Here is a 17,994-nt window from a genome sequence, read left to right on the forward strand (position 1 = left end):
ACCCCGAGGCAGCGAGCTTGTGGGACTGGGGAGAGTGGGCAGCCATTTACTTTAATGGATAGGACTGTTGGGGGAGTCGAGTGAGATGGGGGAAAGATGATGAATTCTGTTCTGTCCATGTTAAGTTTTAGAAATCTAGCAGAGAAGAAAGATGAAATAGCGGGCAGACATTGTGGGCTTCTAGTTATTAGGGAAGTGGTATTTGGTCCAGAGATGTAGATCTGTGTGTCATCAGCATAGAGGTGATACTGAAAGATGTGATTATCTAAAGCTGTCCGAGGCCGAAGGTGTAGATGGAGAAGAGTAGAGGTCCTAGTACTGAACCTTGCGGGACTCCTTAGGAAATGATCCGATGGCCTAATGAGACACTGATTTCAGTGTGACAAATGTCATCATCTCGTCATAGCCCAATGACCCAGAAATAAGATAGTAGGATTCCTGGGAGTTTTCTATGAAATATTGACAATTGTTGCTGTATAGTGTAAGCCAATGTATCGCACTTAGGGTGTATTCGCTTTTCCCTTCTATCATATATTCTTGTGAAAACTGCAAAAGAAATCACTTATTAAATTCATGTGTGGATGAAAGACGGTCCTGCGCAGATAGTGTGATAAATATGAGTCCGCCTTTACCCGACCATCTCACTCCTGCAACAAATGAATGCAAAGTAAGGCCGGCATTGATCACTTGGGATTGATTCGCACGGTGCTCTACCTACAATTAATACATATGGTTTACTTCCATTTGGTTCCTAGGAATCCCTAAAGTAAATTCAATTCCTCATTTATAATTCAAGTGTTCTAAGAGTAAGGGAGGAAAACTGAAAATGTATAAAATGATTATCATGCTCTTGCTATTATTATTAAACATAATTCACATAAAATCTCAGCAGATTTGAGACAATGAGAATATAAATTCTATATTTTATGTTTTTTTTCCACTGATGTGTTATATAGCAGCCACATTTCAAAGCGCTGGGAATAACATATAATTCACAACAGTCCCATCCAGGAGGGAGTCACAATCTACTGTCCTTATTCTCACAAACTATTAGTGCGTTTTTAACCTTCTATTGGAGTATGGGATCAAACCAGAGAACCAAAAGGAGAACATACAACCATTCAGATGTTCTCCTAGGTCCAGCTCAAACCAGGGCCTCGAATGCTGTATTACGCCAGAGCTAGTGAAGTTCTTACAGAAAGGTTAAGCTTTGACTTGTGTTAAAAAGGACTTGAGGCTTGCCATATACATATATACATATACTGCAGCTCTCTAGTCTTGAAATATGCCCCCCTCTTACACTAGGTAAATCCATACTTTTAGTGAACTGGACATTGTCCTATAAAGTGAAGTCACAGTGAAGAGTTGAAAATCCTATGCCAAACAAAACAAAATAAAGCCAAAATTAGCAAAATAGCGGCATTTACCCTAAGGGTAAGTTCACATTGCGTTTGGGTGATCCGTTTAACGGATCCGTTACTTAGCGGCATTAACTCTATGTACTGGATCCGTTAACGCGCCCATATGCTTCCATTATCGTAACGCATCCTAACGCATGTCAAAATCAGCATGAATTAGCAATGATGCGTTACTTTCTGACGCACCCTCTCACGCAGTCTACCGCGTTTTCGGGTACGTTAGGTCTAACGCACAGCGAACGGATGCGTTCACTGTACATAGACCTCTATTTCTAACGCATGCCAACGCAATGGTACCATGCGTTAACGTGACTGTATAAAAAAAGAGATTTTGTGCATCAGCGTTAGCGCATCTGTTTAACTGATCCGTTAAACGGATGGCACTAACGCGATGTGAATCTAGCCTAAACTACATGGGCTACTATGGCAGTCAGGAGCCTGATGAAGGCAAACATCACCATCTTGGTCCTCCTCTGAAGCTCAGCTATATGTTAACATTCAAATGAGATCGAGACTTAAGGCCCCGTCTCACATAGCGAGATCGCTAGCGAGATCGCTGCTGAGTCACAAGTTTTGTGACGCAACAGCGACCTCCATAGCGATCTCGCTATGTGTGACACGTACCAGCGATCAGGCCCCTGCTGCGAGATCGCTGGTCGTGTCGGAATGGCCTGGACCTTTTTTTGGTCGTTGAGGCCCCGCTGACATCGCTGAATCGGTGTGTGTGACACCGATCCAGCGATGTCTTCACTGGTAACCAGGGTAAACATCGGGTTACTAAGCGCAGGGCCGCGCTTAGTAACCCGATGTTTACCCTGGTTACCAAAAAAAACAAACAGTACATACTCGCCTTTCGGTGTCCCTTGCCGTCTGCTTCCTGCTCTCACTGACTGCCGGCCGTACAGTGAGAAGTGAGAGCACAGCAGTGACGTCACCGCTGCGCTCTGCTCTCAGTGTACGGCGGCTCAGTCAGAGCAGGAAGCAGACGGCAAGGGACCTGGACACCGAAAGGCGAGTATGTACTGTTTGTTTTTTTTGGTAACCAGGGTAAACATCGGGTTACTAAGCGCGGCCCTGCGCTTAGTAACCCGATGTTTACCCTGGTTACCCGGGTGCTGCAGGGGGACTTCGGCATCGTTGAAGACAGTTTCAACGATGCCGAAGTCGTTCCCCTGATCGTTGGTCGCTGGGGAGAGCGGTCTGTGTGACAGCTCCCCAGCGACCACACAGCGACTTACCAACGATCACGGCCAGGTCATATCGCTGGTCGTGATCGTTGGTAAATCGCTTAGTGAGACGGGGCCTTTACGAGAAGGAAAAAAAAGAATAAAAGGTGTTCTTTTTTTCACCACTCATCTCTAAAAAATGCAATAAACATAGATCAAAAGGTCGTATAGAACCAAAAATAGAATCAATAAAACCGTCATCTCCTCATGCAAAAAACAAGCCCTCACTCAGCTCAATTGAGAGAAAAACAAAAATGTTAAGAGGCGCAGAAAATTGAGACACAAACCCAATTCTTTTTTTTTTTGTGCAAATCTCTGATCTTCTTACCTCCACTTAAATGAAAAAAAATCTAGACAATTTTGGTATTGCTGCAATTGTACTGGCCTGGAGAATCATGACTTAACTTTCACTTGTAACAAAATGAAAACAAAAATGTAAAAAAACATGGTGGAATAGCATTTTTTTTCTAAGTTTCACCACACTTGGGATTTTTTCCCAGTTTTTCAGTACATTGAATGATAAAATGAATAGCATCATTCAAAGCCTCAAATGACAAGCTGTTACACAGCTATGTGGAGGGAAAGTTAAAAATGTTATGGCTCCTTGAACAAAAGGAGAAAAAAACAAACATGCAAAAACGAAAATAGGCTGCATAGTGATGGGGTTAAAGGGTACTTAATACCAGTCTTGGGCTGTCCTTTTTATTTCAAGGACAACCCCTTCTTAAACTAAATGTTTGGCCCTGATAAAATAACAAAGCCTATACTTACCTTTCTCTCGTGTCGGTGCCATCCAGTGGTGTTGGCACTCGCGGTCCCAGGGCTGTGATGCAGAGTTAGTACACATGATGCCCAGTGCCCAATTAGCGCTGGCATCACTGTCCCCAGCTCTGAATGGGCGCTGGCGTCACAACACCCAACAACAGCCCCGGGGAAAGCGAGTGGCAACACCGCGGGAATGGCGCCGGCATGGGAGGTGAGTATAGGCTTTATTATTTTATCAGGGCCAAACATTTTGTTTAAGGAAGGGTTGCCCTAGTAGTGGACAACCCCTTTAAGAAATGGACAAGCAGCCTCAAATTTCTGAATTTTCTAAAGTACATCTAGCGACAAAAAAAGTCCAAAGTTTCCCTAAAATGTCCCCTAAGTGAACATACTTTTCAGCAAAACTCGGGTCCAAATCTGTGGGATTCCGACATGCAGAGATCTCGTTCTTTGCACTAACCCAGCACTGCCACATCCATACTTTACTAAGTGTTACTGAATGGTAATCATTATAATAAGGTTACAATTCAATAACAGCTTAATAAAGTACCGTACTCTGCAGTCCTGGGATAGTGCAAAGCGCCAAACCTTGAGGAGGGTCCCTGAAAGTTGTGAGACCCACTATGCATGCTGGGTTCTACCAATCTATAAGCTAAGAGACATACTTTTGCTAGAAAGTCATCTTAGATCCTTTAGTTTAAGCAATTATCAGATCCAGTGGAAGTAATGCAGCTTGGCATATTCTAACAGTATGTAATGTACACACTGTTAAAGAAGTTGTCAACTACTTGGACAACTTCTTGTTATACCCCTCGATTAGCCCCCATAATATAATAAAGACTATACTCTGTGCAATACTGTAAAGCACTGCGGAATATGTTAGCACTATATAAAAATAAAGATTATTATTATATTACTCACCTCCCATGCCAGCGCCGTTCCCAAGGTGTCTGCACTTGCGGACCCAGGGCTCCCGTGCTGTTGTTGTGACACGTGATGGCGATGCCCTACCAGTGCTGGCGTCACTGTCCCCACCTCTTGTCAAATTGAGCAGGAGGAGGAAGTCCGATCAGCTGCAGCCCGGACTTCCTCTTCATGCTAATTTGTCAGAAGGTGGGGACACTGGGCGCCGGTGTTACATATCACAACCGCACGGGAGCCCTGGGACCACGAGTGCAGACACTGCTGGAACGGCGCCGGCATGGGAGGAAAGTATAGGCTTTATTATTTTATCGGGGACAAACATTTTCATCAAGAAGGGGTTGTCATAGTAGTGGCCAACCCCTTTAAGATTAGGGACTGATAGATGTTGTGAGTGGTGGACAAGTGACTGATAGTATGCAATTTGCATATTTGCCGTCAAGTGCCAGCTAGTTTCTCATCCGATTTTCTCTATAAAATCTTAAGGGAAGTGGATGAGAAACTAGTTGGCATGTGGTTTCAAGTATGCAAATCGCGTACTAGCCACGTGTCCACAGCACAAAACATCTAGCAGATCCGAATCTTAACAGTGTGCATAATCCATATTGTTATTTTAATAGTTAGCAAGTTGCACTCTTTGCAGGAAATTTGTCATGGGTGGAAAACTCCTAACATTATTGATAATAAATGCATTTTAAAGGACTATATGGACTATCAGACAGTCAACATGGATTCTATGAAATGTAATCTATAGAGAGAGGACCTCCATGAAGATAACCCAGATTAAAGTCATGACACTATTATCATTTTTGTGCTGACATCAGGGGTTTATCATTGATAATCTCTATTTAGATTGTTTTGAAGTTCTTCTCCAGAAACAAGTGTAGGAGTTTAAGAACCTGTGGATAAATAGGTGGTGAATTACAGGAATTTGGCTGTATGTTTGTGAGTGTTTTTACTAAAGGATCAAGCTAACCTCTGTCCAACAATATTTTTAGAAGCTCTTAGCCACATTCATAAAAGATGAAATAATAAATGACAGTGCCGCTCCTCTCCGCGGGCCGTGTGGCGAATGCTCCTCAGCTTTTGTTAACATGAATGAGGCCGGGCTGAAATACTAAATATACCCCTGGACAAGGAGAGAGGTTTGTGAAAAAATAGCAGTATCAACTCTATGAAAAGTAACCAAAGCTCACTCTACAGCAAATCATAGTTGTATCATTCCATGGTCACTGGTAGAAAAAGAAAGTGAAGACTTTGCAGACAGAAATTAAAACCCCGCCACCTACAATACAACAGGACCGGCACCCATGTACAGAAGAAGTTCTCCTGGCCTCATTGTTTCCAGTTACAGCAAATACAAAGCAATGTAGATGGGGGCACACTGAATAAAGGAGTAATAAAGCAGCTTAGCTGCTGGAATGCATTGTTCTTCATGCCACAGAAAGTAAGAGGTGCAGTTCTCCTCCCCTGCTAACATCACCATGGAAATCTCCAGAGCAAGACCTTAATCCAGAAAGCAGACAACCTTACAATGCCCTTTCACTTATACTTACCTTCCCCCAAGTATTTAGGGTGACAAAGGAATGCTTGCATTTTACCCTCCTCGCCTCATATTCTTTTAAAAGAAAAAGCTTCCGCCTTTTCTCTAACAAATGTTAAAAAATGAAATATAATTTGAAAGCTTGATATAATTTTCCATGAAATGACAAAATATTTTACACTGAAGGAGAAAGGGAAACACCTACCTGAAAAAGATCTTTATACAATAGTAAAGTCTCACCCATAAATGTAACTACATATTGTCCTGAGTTAGTGATTCCCAGGCCTATTGCTGAAGGGTAAGGGCTCACATACTCATTAGACTAATGTAGGCTAAACCAGGAACAGTCGATGGTCATGGGGGCGCCAGCTGACTGATGGTTGGAATCATGTGTGTCCTATTTCAGATTGCCCATCGGATTGTCCTTCAAGAGATAAGCCACCAGCCAACGTGTCCGTCAGAGATCTTCTCATAGCAAACACACGGGCCAAGCCGGCGCTCCTGTGTATGGGAAAGTGGCCGGTCAGACGAACGAGCAGCAGAAGGATTGTTCGGCCAACAGCCATCTAATGTGTATCTAATTAAAGCTTAGAAGATGTTCTCGTTATCACGAAACCCCTAACTCCATTCCTGCCTCAAACCAGCTTGGAGTAGGAGCTACATTTCTGAATTCTGCCATACACCTTAATGCCTGGACCAACAAAGGGCAGACCCGAGAAAACTAAACACCTCTGGCTGTGGATTATCTTCCATGAATTGGGACAGATCTTAGGCTATGTGTCCGCATGACGTATTACATCCGGAATAGCTGTGGATTGAACGCTGCATAGAGCCGCAGCGTTCAATCCTCAGCGTCCAGATGTTACAGCAGAGTGTGGAGTGGGGTGCGGAGATTCCGGATGTGTGCAATGAAAACATCCGGAATCACCGCGCATATAGAAGGGGGCGGCGCTTTGGGCGGAGCGAGTATACCGCTCCGTCCAAAGCGCCGGCAATCCAGATAGTGGAAACATACCCTTACATTTAAATTTCAACTTCTCGATCTTTTTCTTCCCCAACCTCATCTATCTGGGGAGAGTTGGAAGACGCCTATATACATCAGATGTTCGGCCCACTTTATGTGAGTCTTAGTATATCACTGATATGCCAATAAGTTGGCTAGATGTAGCTGCAGTTGACCAACTTTTGTATGATCTGACCACAAGACCAGAAAGGCTAAAAGGAAACACATGACAGTTTCTGTGCCGCTAATAATGACTCATTAAGTCACTTCTCATAGTTTTACATAATTGAAGGCAAAAGTACACATAGGTTTTTGTTAAAAGAGAGCTAATATAGCAACCCAAGGCGCCAACACAGAAAAAGCAGGTGCTGGAGGCAGTTTTCCTACTCTTCCCACAAACACAAGCTATTTTATCAGTTAGTCAGATGTACTCCCCAGTATACTCAATAATATAGACTTATTCCCCTTTACTTGTTAGCCATCCAGATAGCTAGCTAACATAGCTCTCGATTTAGTATTCTTGGCCTGCCATCTTACCAGTCATGAATGGTCGGCATATAACACTATCCACTGCGGAGGGAATAACTGGATTGCTGATCTGTCTGTATTGACCAGCTGGTAGCCAGGGGGCTTCGTTATGAAAAGATGGACTCTCTCTAAAGTTGAAAAGCAGCTTACAAAAGTATTTCTAACAATTCTAAATGCTGTATACATAGTTAATAAAATGAATTTAGAGTAGAAGGGATATATTGCTGCATCCATCTTCACATCCACTCAGATGTTTTGTAAAAAAAAATAACTCGTGAACAAAGCCTAAGGCAATGAGAAGATAATCTGTCCTGGGAGAGCAAAGTCTTTTTAAAAAGTGCTCTGTCCTTCCATGAAGAGGAGAATCAAAAGTCTGATGCTGGAAACCAGCTACGTATGATGTTAGTATATTGCCTGTACACTGTAGTGTTCTCTCTGGATCAGCACTAGTGATGGTGGGGTAAGCTGACAGCTATACCGGCAGCCGTTACCCCTGACAGATGACGGAAATATGGCGCTCCGAGGCCGCACTTACAGCGATTAGGCTCTGAGCACAGAGGTAACCAACATGCATTGTCTCCCTCTGGCAGGCACAAGTGCTGGTTCTGTACGAGCACTAAGATGTATAAAGGAAAAATCATCACTAATAAACTTCGCTGTGAAACCTCAATACAAGAAATGATATGTTTTATTTTTTTGTCTGTTTTTGTTAGTAATACTATTTGCCTGTGTGCACACAATGACCAATACTCCATATGGATCAATAATGCCTTTCTGTGCTGCCGCTCGTCTCTGCCACCTGCTTCAGAAGTGGTGTTAAACTAAAGAAAGAAATGCTGCTCTCCCCAAATCCTATTTTCTCCTTTAAGCAGAGTACCATAAGATGCCTCCTTCTTTTACAAAAGTACATCCATCAAATTGAAAAAGTTTATGGTTATCCAGATACTTTATGTCACTGGTGGGTTAAGTCTCCATTTTACTGAAGTGGTTTAATCGATATGGCCTCTGGTCTGAAGCAGCACTATAATACTGCCCTTACTGTTCTGTCAAAATGAGCACATACTATAAGTATTATCCATGCTATACTCTCTCCAGATCAGGTAGAGACACATCTGAGCCAGGTACCATTTCTGATTATATCAGTGGTCATATTGACTCCTAAATATGACTGATACCACATGGTTTGCCCTATGTATTCTTAAAATACTCCATACTAAAGTACTTATTCACTTCTGCTCTACAAATACACACACATGTACAGTATATATGTATATATATATATATATATATATATATATATATATGTATACACGTAGCTCGATAGATTGATTAATAAATACATATGGTACATATTTTTGCTACTGCTGCACTTATTTATTGCCTCCTACTTTATAGTTTATTTACTCACTTTTGTATGCATATATATATACTGTATATGTATATTTACTTTACATTTATTTTGTATTTCCTATTCACAGGAATAGAAATCCATCCACAACTACTTGATGTAATAAAATTCCAGCACATTGCAAAAAATAAATTAATAAATTATATCTACAATATATTTTTCCTAACCTCCTGCTAATATACAGCAAAATAAATAAATTTAAGAGCAAATGCTATGATTTATTGGATCCCTGACAATAAAATGGGATTTAAAACATTTATTTAGGAAATGGATTGTAATAAAAAGCCTTAATAAAAAAAAATGTATAGTATATACTTGGGATAAAATAGTTACATGACACATGCCAATATGATCTGGAGCAAAACCACTAAGGGGAAATGAAATTCCAGAGCTGTAACATTACTGATGCCCCCGATACAGATGAAACACAAGTCTATTTCCTGTTTGCCTGTCTTCAAATGTTAAACTTCCCCAGCATAAGAGCTTATCTAAAATCTCCCAACAAGCTGTCACCTTCTCACATTAAATCCCCAGAAATAAAATGTCACATGCTCAGGAGTGCACGTCCTTTCTTATTGAAGACAAACAGACGGCGCGTTCCTTATCGGACACAAACTAATTCTTGTGCAAGAAAATGTAATTAAAGTGAAAATGCTGAATGTTGGCCATTGACGTCTGCAGCCAGCGTCTTTTTATATTCCTGCTGAATGTCACTCATTAGGGGAGAGGGCAATTATTTGGAGTGCATGAAAAAAAAAACTATTATGGATTGAATTAGCCAGAAGTCCACATTGGAGGACTGGGGCCTAAGAACGTGGTCAGCCCTCAGACCAGTGAGCAGGCGGTGGGATGAGGAAAAAAAAAGGAAAAACACTTCTCTCTCATCCATGGGGACCTGGACAATAGCTTCGGGGGTAATATGAAGGGGCCAATGTGGCTTTTGGGGATATAATATTACATAAACCAGGGAGAAGTTCATGGAGGGGACTGGCGAGGACACAACGCTGAGCACATTTATCATGCTCGTAGTCAGGAGGAAAGAAGTTCTCATGTGGGAAATATCTGGGGTTAGAGGGTTCGCAGAGTGACATCTCGGTGAGGAATATGTGGTTGGAGTGGTTGGTGTAATTCACTTCTCGTTTGGGGACCAGTGTGCACCTCCAACCAGAAGACCAGGGCTAGCCGCTGAATTATGGTCTTCTCCTTGGAGAAATGGCGGCGACTTTAGTGACATTTCCTCTCATTCTCGTTTTGTAGAAAGACAGCGAGGAGAGAGCATAAAAGCAGGAAGCCAGTCAGCACATTATGGCTTATAGACTGTAAAACCTGGAGGCAGACTGTAAGTAATCCCCACGGCTCGGCTGGCTCCAGCTTAAACACCATGGACAGTACTCAGCACAGAAGCCCTACTGAAATGAGCACTGAAAAGAAAAGCAAAAATCAGGGTGAGGAGAGTGACAGGAGCAGAAGGTAAGACGAGGCAGGGCAGATGTACAGAAGGAACATGCTATATAATGGACGCACCAGACACACAAGGTAGGAAAAGAACAGGAACAGGGGGGAAATGTCTGCAGCAAATCTATGGCGGACAGTGACACAAATAAGGCTTATTATCGGCATTACTAAATAATCAAGCAGCGGATGGGAGGGGGCAGGTAGACACCACTCCCACCATCTTATTGTCACCATGTCAAATCACACAAAGAAATGCTTCGCTGCTAAACATGCCTGCCACACAAAGAGCCAGTCACTTAGCCTTAAGACCTCCGCCCCACAGAAATGGGAAAGGCCACCTCCATCATGGGAACTTCTCTCTGCATAATCCACGTTATGAAGGTGGGAATATAGGCAAGAGGCCGGGGAGCCGGCGAGGGTCTGAGGCTCGGTCTCCTTGTAAATAGTATTAAGCAATGATGATCTGCACCATCTGTGCTGCAGTTGGCAACAGCCTCCGTTTTAACCCCTTTTTTCATGCATTTAAGGAAAGGTACCAGCTTGACCTTCTTTCCTGCACTCAGTAGGTGCCCATCAAGGATGCTAATAAAGTAGCCCCGAGGGGCAGCGAAAACAGATTGTGCTGTAATCCTTTCAATCGCCATGGTGACACAAAGGCACTTCTGGTGTTTGGTTACCCCCTGGGTTTATCTGGTGGTGGCCTTACAAATACATGCGTGGCGCACATGTGGTGGGCACAGGGAAGTGTACAAGTGTCATGTAAATTGTTAGAGCAGTACAGGGAATGGTGTGTGGAAGAAGTGAGGCAGGCTGAGACAGGCAGGACACATAATACCCGGTGTCAGATTCACCCCACACGTCCTCTGTGCGCCGTACACAGTACATGTCCTATTATCCAGCTCCCTCCACATCTTGTGGCAAATAAGAATGGACAGGCTGGGTAATACTACTATGAGAAGCCACAAACAGGGTGACATAGGTCCTGGCACTACACAACCCCAGCAGGTGCATGTGAGGCGCAGGCAATACCAGGGGACAAATCCTGCTCATTACATGTCACTGACCCCAAGAGGCCTACAGGACCTGCAGCAATAAGGGTCGCCCCAGGGCGGGGGCCACGGGGCACTCCACACACATAACCCAAAAGTAGAGAGCACTACAAACAGGCTGGTACCATGGTGCACAGATCATGGCAATGCCCTGGGCCAGTGGTGAATGCTTGTCATAGGGCATGAATGGTGAGATGGGTGTGCGGACGTGGGAACACAAGTTATCTGTAGGTAGTGATATGCATACAGCATGTAGTAGTGACATGTATACAGCATGTAGTAGTGACATGTATACAGCATGTACTAGTGACATGTATACAGCATGTAGTAGTGCTATGTATACAGCATGTAGTAATGATATGTATCCAGCATGTAGAAGTGATATGTATACAGCATGCAGTAGTGACATGTATACAGCATGTAGTAGTGACATGTATACAGCATGTAGTAGTGCTATGTATACAGCATGTAGTAGTGACATGTATACAGCATGTAGTAGTGCTATGTATACAGCATGTAGTAGTGCTATGTATACAGCATGTAGTAGTGCTATGTATACAGCATGTAGTAGTGACATGTATACAGCATGTAGTAGTGACATGTATACAGCATGTAGTAGTGCTATGTATACAGCATGTACTAGTGACATGTATATAGCATGTATTAGTGACATGTATACAGCATGTAGTAGTGTAGTAGTGCTATGTATACAGCATGCAGTAGTGACATGTATACAGCATGTAGTAGTGACATGTATACAGCATGTAGTAGTGACATGTATACAGCATGTACTAGTGACATGTATACAGCATGTATTAGTGACATGTATACAGCATGTAGTAGTGCTATGTATACAGCATGCAGTAGTGACATGTATACAGCATGTAGTAGTGACATGTATACAGCATGTAGTAGTGCTATGTATACAGCATGTAGTAGTGACATGTATACAGCATGTAGTAGTGACATGTATACAGCATGTAGTAGTGACATGTATACAGCATGTAGTAGTGACATGTATACAGCATGTAGTAGTGCTATGTATACAGCATGTAGTAGTGACATGTATACAGCATGTAGTAGTGACATGTATACAGCATGTAGTAGTGACATGTATACAGCATGTAGTAGTGCTATGTATACTGCATGTAGTAGTGACATGTATACAGCATGTAGTAGTGACATGTATACAGCATGTAGTAGTGACATGTATACAGCATGTAGTAGTGACATGTATACAGCATGTAGTAGTGCTATGTATACAGCATGTAGTAGTGACATGTATACAGCATGTAGTAGTGACATGTATACAGCATATAGTAATAATATCTATACACCATGTACTAGTGACATGTATACAGCATGTAGTAGTGACATGTATACAGCATGTAGTAGTGCTATGTATACTGCATGTAGTAGTGACATGTATACAGCATGTAGTAGTGACATGTATACAGCATGTAGTAGTGACATGTATACAGCATGTAGTAGTGACATGTATACAGCATGTAGTAGTGCTATGTATACTGCATGTAGTAGTGACATGTATACAGCATGTAGTAGTGACATGTATACAGCATGTAGTAGTGACATGTATACAGCATGTAGTAGTGACATGTATACAGCATGCAGTAGTGACATCTGTATACAGCATGTATTAGTGACATGTATACAGCATGTAGTAGTGACATGTATACAGCATGTAGTAGTGCTATGTATACTGCATGTAGTAGTGACATGTATACAGCATGTAGTAGTGACATGTATACAGCATGTAGTAGTGACATGTATACAGCATGTAGTAGTGACATGTATACAGCATGTAGTAGTGCTATGTATACAGCATGTAGTAGTGACATGTATACAGCATGTAGTAGTGACATGTATACAGCATATAGTAATAATATCTATACACCATGTACTAGTGACATGTATACAGCATGTAGTAGTGACATGTATACAGCATGTAGTAGTGACATGTATACAACATATAGTAATAATATCTATATACCATGTACTAGTGACATGTATACAGCATGTAGTAGTGACATGTATACAGCATGTACTAGTGACATGTATATAATACTAACATATATGTAGTGATCTGTATGCAGTACACAGTAGTAGTAACCTGTATATAGTCTATATGTAGTGACCCGTATGCATTATACGGTGTATATCATGTATGTAGTGACTTGTATGTAGCAGTGCTCCATATACATCACATAGTGTATATCCCCTGTATGTAGCAGTGACCCGTATGCATCATATAGTGTATATCATGCATGTAGTGACCTGTATACATCACATAGTGAATATCATGTATGTAGCAGTGCTCCATATACATCACATAGTGAATATTATGTATGTAGCAGTGATCTCTATACATCACATAGTGTATAATATCCCCTGTATGTAGCAGTGCTCCGTATACATCACATAGTGTATAATATCCCCGTGTATCTATGTAGCAGTGATCTGTATACATAAAATCGTGTCTATCCCCCGCCTGTAGCGCTCGGCACAGACAGTGCTGTGGCCGGGGCAGTGCTGGGATTACCTGGTGCAGCAGCAGGGCCGCCAGGATGCGCAGGGTCGGCAGCAGGACGCGCACTCCGGGCTGTCTCCGGCACATGGTGTAGTGAGGACCGGGGAGATGATGGCTTCAGATGCACAATAATACAAGAGTCCCCGATCTCCGACTGGCACAGGAAAGCGGCGGCGGTGCTGATCCGTGCACCCCGTGCCCAGAACACACACTGGGTGATTTCCAGAGAATCCTGCAGTTGCCACCCTCCCCCCGGGAGGAGCCCCCGGGCTGCACTACAGTGATAGCAGCCGCCGTCCGCTCTACGCTGGAGACGCTTCTCCTATTGTCCACGGCAGATAACGGTCAGCAGGAAGGTACAGATCCGGCAGAGGCTGCACTTGTGCTGTGATGGCAGCCCGGGCTCAGTCCTCCTCACTGGACTCGGCCGAGGTGGCTCTCCCACTAGAGCATCACACGGAGCAGCGCGCCCCTCAGTCTCCTCCGCCTCCTCCTCCTGCTCCTCACACACTGATAACAATACAAGGCGCTGGCTGCAGGAGTCCCGGGCGGCTGCTGCTGCTGCTGATGGCGGCTCCTCCTCCCTGTCACCGTCTCCTCACACACGAGCCGGTGCGGTCCTCCTCACATAGTAATGGTCCTCCACATGATAATGGTCCTCCTCACACGGTAATGGTCCTCCACATGATAATGGTCTTCCTCACAGAGTAATGGTCCTCCTCACACAGTAATGGTCCTCCTCACATAGTAATGGTCCTCCTCTCATAGTAATGGTCCTCCTCACATAGTAATGGTCCTCCTCACATAGTAATGGTCCTCCTCTCATAGTAATGGTCCTCCTCACATAGTAATGGTCCTCCTCATATAGTAATGGTCCTCCTCTCATAGTAATGTTCCTCCTCACGTGGTAATGGTCCTCCTCACATAGTAATGGTCCTCCTCATGTGGTAATGGTCCTCCTCACATAGTAATGGTAATCCTCTCATAGTAATGGTCCTCCTCACATAGTAATGGTCCTCCTCATATAGTAATGGTCCTCCTCTCATAGTAATGGTCCTCCTCACGTGGTAATGGTCCTCCTCACGTGGTAATGGTCCTCCTCACATAGTAATGGTCCTCCTCTCATAGTAATGGTCCTCCTCACGTGGTAATGGTCCTCCTCACATAGTAATGGTCCTCCTCTCATAGTAATGGTCCTCCTCACATAGTAATAGTCCTCCTCACATAGTAATAGTCCTCCTCTCATGGTAATGGTCCTCCTCACATGGTAATGGTCCTCCATACATAGTAATGGTCATCCCCTCATATTAATGTTCCTCCTCACAAAATAATGGTCCTTCACTCATAGCAATGGTCCTCCTCACAAAATAATGGTCCTCTCATGGTAATGGTCCTTCTCTCATAGTCATGGTCCTCCTCCCATGATATTGGTCCTCCTCGCATAGTATTGGTCCTCCTCTCATAATAGTGGTCCTCCTCTCATAGTAATGGTCCTCGTCCCATGATATTGGTTCTCCTCACATAGTAATGTTCCTCCTCACATAGTAATGGTCCTCTCATAATAGTGGTCCTCCTCTCATAGTAATGGTCCTCCTCACAAAATAATGTTCCTCCTCACATAATAATGGTCCTCCTCACATAGTAATGGTCCTCCTCTCATAGTAATCGTCCTCCTCTCATAGTAATGGTCCTCACAGAGTAATGGTCCTCCTCATAGAGTAATGGTCCTCCTCACCTAGTAATGGTCCTCCTCCCATGATATTGGTCCTCCTCACATAGTAATGGTCCTCCTGTCATAGTAATGGTCCTCCTCACATAGTAATGGTCCTCCTCCCTGTCTCTGTCTCCTCACACACGAGCCTGTGTGGTCCTCCTCACATAGTAATGGTCCCCCTCACATAGTAATTGTCCTCCTCACATAGTAATGGTCCTCCTCCCATGGTAATGGTCCTCCATACATAGTATTGGTCCTCCCCCTCATAGTAATGGTCCTCCTCACAAAATAATGGTCCTCCTCTCATAGTAATGGTCCTCCTCACAAAATATTGGTCCGCTCATAGTAATGGTCCTTCTCTCATAGTAATGGTCCTCCTCACAAAATAATGGTTCTTTCATAGTAATGGTCCTTCTCTCATAGTAGTGGTCCTCCTCCCATGATATTGGTTCTCCTCACATAGTAATGGTCCTCCTCACATAGTAATGGTCCTCCTCTCATAGCAATGGTCATCCTCTCATAGCAATGGTCATCCTCCCATGATATTGGTTCTCCTCACATAGTAATGGTCCTCCTCTCATAGTAATGGTTCTCCTCACAAAATAATAGTCCTTCTCTCATAGTAATGGTCCTCCTCTCATAGTAATGGTACTCCTCACAAAATAATGGTCCTCCTCTCATCGTAGTGGTCCTCACAAAATAATGGTCCTTCTCTCATAGTAATGTTCCTTTTCTCATAGTAATGGTCCTCTCATAGTAATGGTCCAATGATCCTCCTGCAGTAATGGTCCTCCTCACATAGTAATGGTCCTCCTCACATAGTAATGGTCCTTCTCACAAAATAATGGTCCTTTCATAATAATGGTCCTTCTCTCATAGTAATGGTCCTCCTCACATAGTAATGGTCCTCCTCTCATAGTAATGGTCCTCCTCTCATAGTAATGGTCCTCCTCTCATAGTAATGGTCCTCCTCACAAAATAATGGTCCTCCTTTCATAGTAATGGCCCTCCTCACAAAATAATGGTCCTCCTTTCATAGTAATGGTCCTCCTCACAAAATAATGGTCCTCTCATAGTAATGGTCCTTCTCTCATAGTAATGGTCCTCTCATAGTAATAGTCCTCTTCCCATGATATTGGTTCTCCTCACATAGTAATGGTCCTCCTCTCATAGTAAGGCCGGGGTCAGACCTAACGTATAAAAATATGGTGAGTTTTTAACGGGCCTAGTACGCAGAAATGTTCCCTGAACAGTGATCCGTATGTGATCCGTTGGGAAGGTGTGGCTGCGTTTTTTACGCATGTAATCCTCCGTATTGCATCCGTATAGCGTTTTTTCTCGCAACCTTCCAAAATGGACATTTAACAGTTTTGAGGCCTGAAATTAATTTAAATCCTCATCAGCGACCCTATTTATTGCCTCTACAACAGGTGGCAGCCTCCAATCTGGCCATTTTGTTGCTGTGCTTCTGTTGGTGTGTTGGTGGTTTGTTGGCAACATGTCTGACCTACTTCATTTCACCCCAACTGAGCGTGTTCTATACAACTGGGTTTTGTCACGTCGCTTTGGGCAGCCATACCCAGTGATAGTGGATCCGAGGAGGAGGAGACGAATGTGGGTCCATCCGCTTTTGAGGCAACTCCTCACTAAAGGCCATTTCCACCGGCTCTATGCATCTCTGCGGACACATCCCGACAAGTTTTTCCAATATTGTGGCATGAGCCTTGCCACCTTTGATATTTTGTTGGAGACAGTGCGCCCTGGGATCACCTTTCAGTACACCAGGATGCGAAAATGTATATCTGCTGAGGAGCGTCTTCTCCTTACGGTATGTCTTCCTCCTCATACTCTATGTTGATGATGTGTCTCTAATAAATGTGTTATTTAGCTATGCTTAGCAGCTGATGTTAATTTATTATTAATACATGTAAAAACTCTACTAATTAGTACTTAGAATATGTTATTATTGATAAATTCACATAGCCAGTGTTAATTTTTTAAGCTACTGCTAGCCTGGCTTGTTAGTTCCACACAGTTCTTGTGGTCTATAGGAATGTTGTAAATCATTCAAACATTGTAATGTTTATTTTCTGCTTTCAGCTTCTTAACAACTGGGCTTTCGTATGCAGCACTCCATCATGAATTTTTGATTGGGAGGTCTACAATCTCAGGCATAGTCCGCTCTACCTGTTCTGAAATCTGGTCCAGACTTCATCAACTGGTCATGCCTGTGCCCAAGATGGAAGACTGGTTGTGGATTGCCTGTGGATTTCAGGAGCATTGCCAATTTCCAAATTGTATTGGAGCCCTTGATGGCAAACACATCCGTGTGTGTAAGCCGCTGGACTCGGTCCCAATTCTATAATTATAAACAATATTTTCCGGTAGTGTTGTTGGCTCTGGTTGACAGTCACTA

The 17,994-nt window shown here is 43.2% G+C and overlaps 1 protein-coding gene across 1 annotated transcript in view; it reads right to left on the reverse strand.

Annotated features, from left to right (window-relative positions):
- The window catches only part of CDH2 (cadherin 2), a 400,644-nt gene extending 385,976 nt beyond the window's left edge, over positions 1-14,668 (reverse strand). The window contains exon 1 of the mRNA XM_077270394.1: positions 13,877-14,668. Coding sequence (XP_077126509.1) covers positions 13,877-13,951 — 75 coding nt within the window. The 5' untranslated portion in view covers positions 13,952-14,668. The remainder of the gene's footprint in view (positions 1-13,876) is intronic.
- Positions 14,669-17,994: the final 3,326 nt, after the last annotated feature.

This window comes from Ranitomeya variabilis, chromosome 6 (assembly GCF_051348905.1).
Source record: "Ranitomeya variabilis isolate aRanVar5 chromosome 6, aRanVar5.hap1, whole genome shotgun sequence".
Lineage (NCBI taxonomy): Eukaryota > Metazoa > Chordata > Amphibia > Anura > Dendrobatidae > Ranitomeya > Ranitomeya variabilis.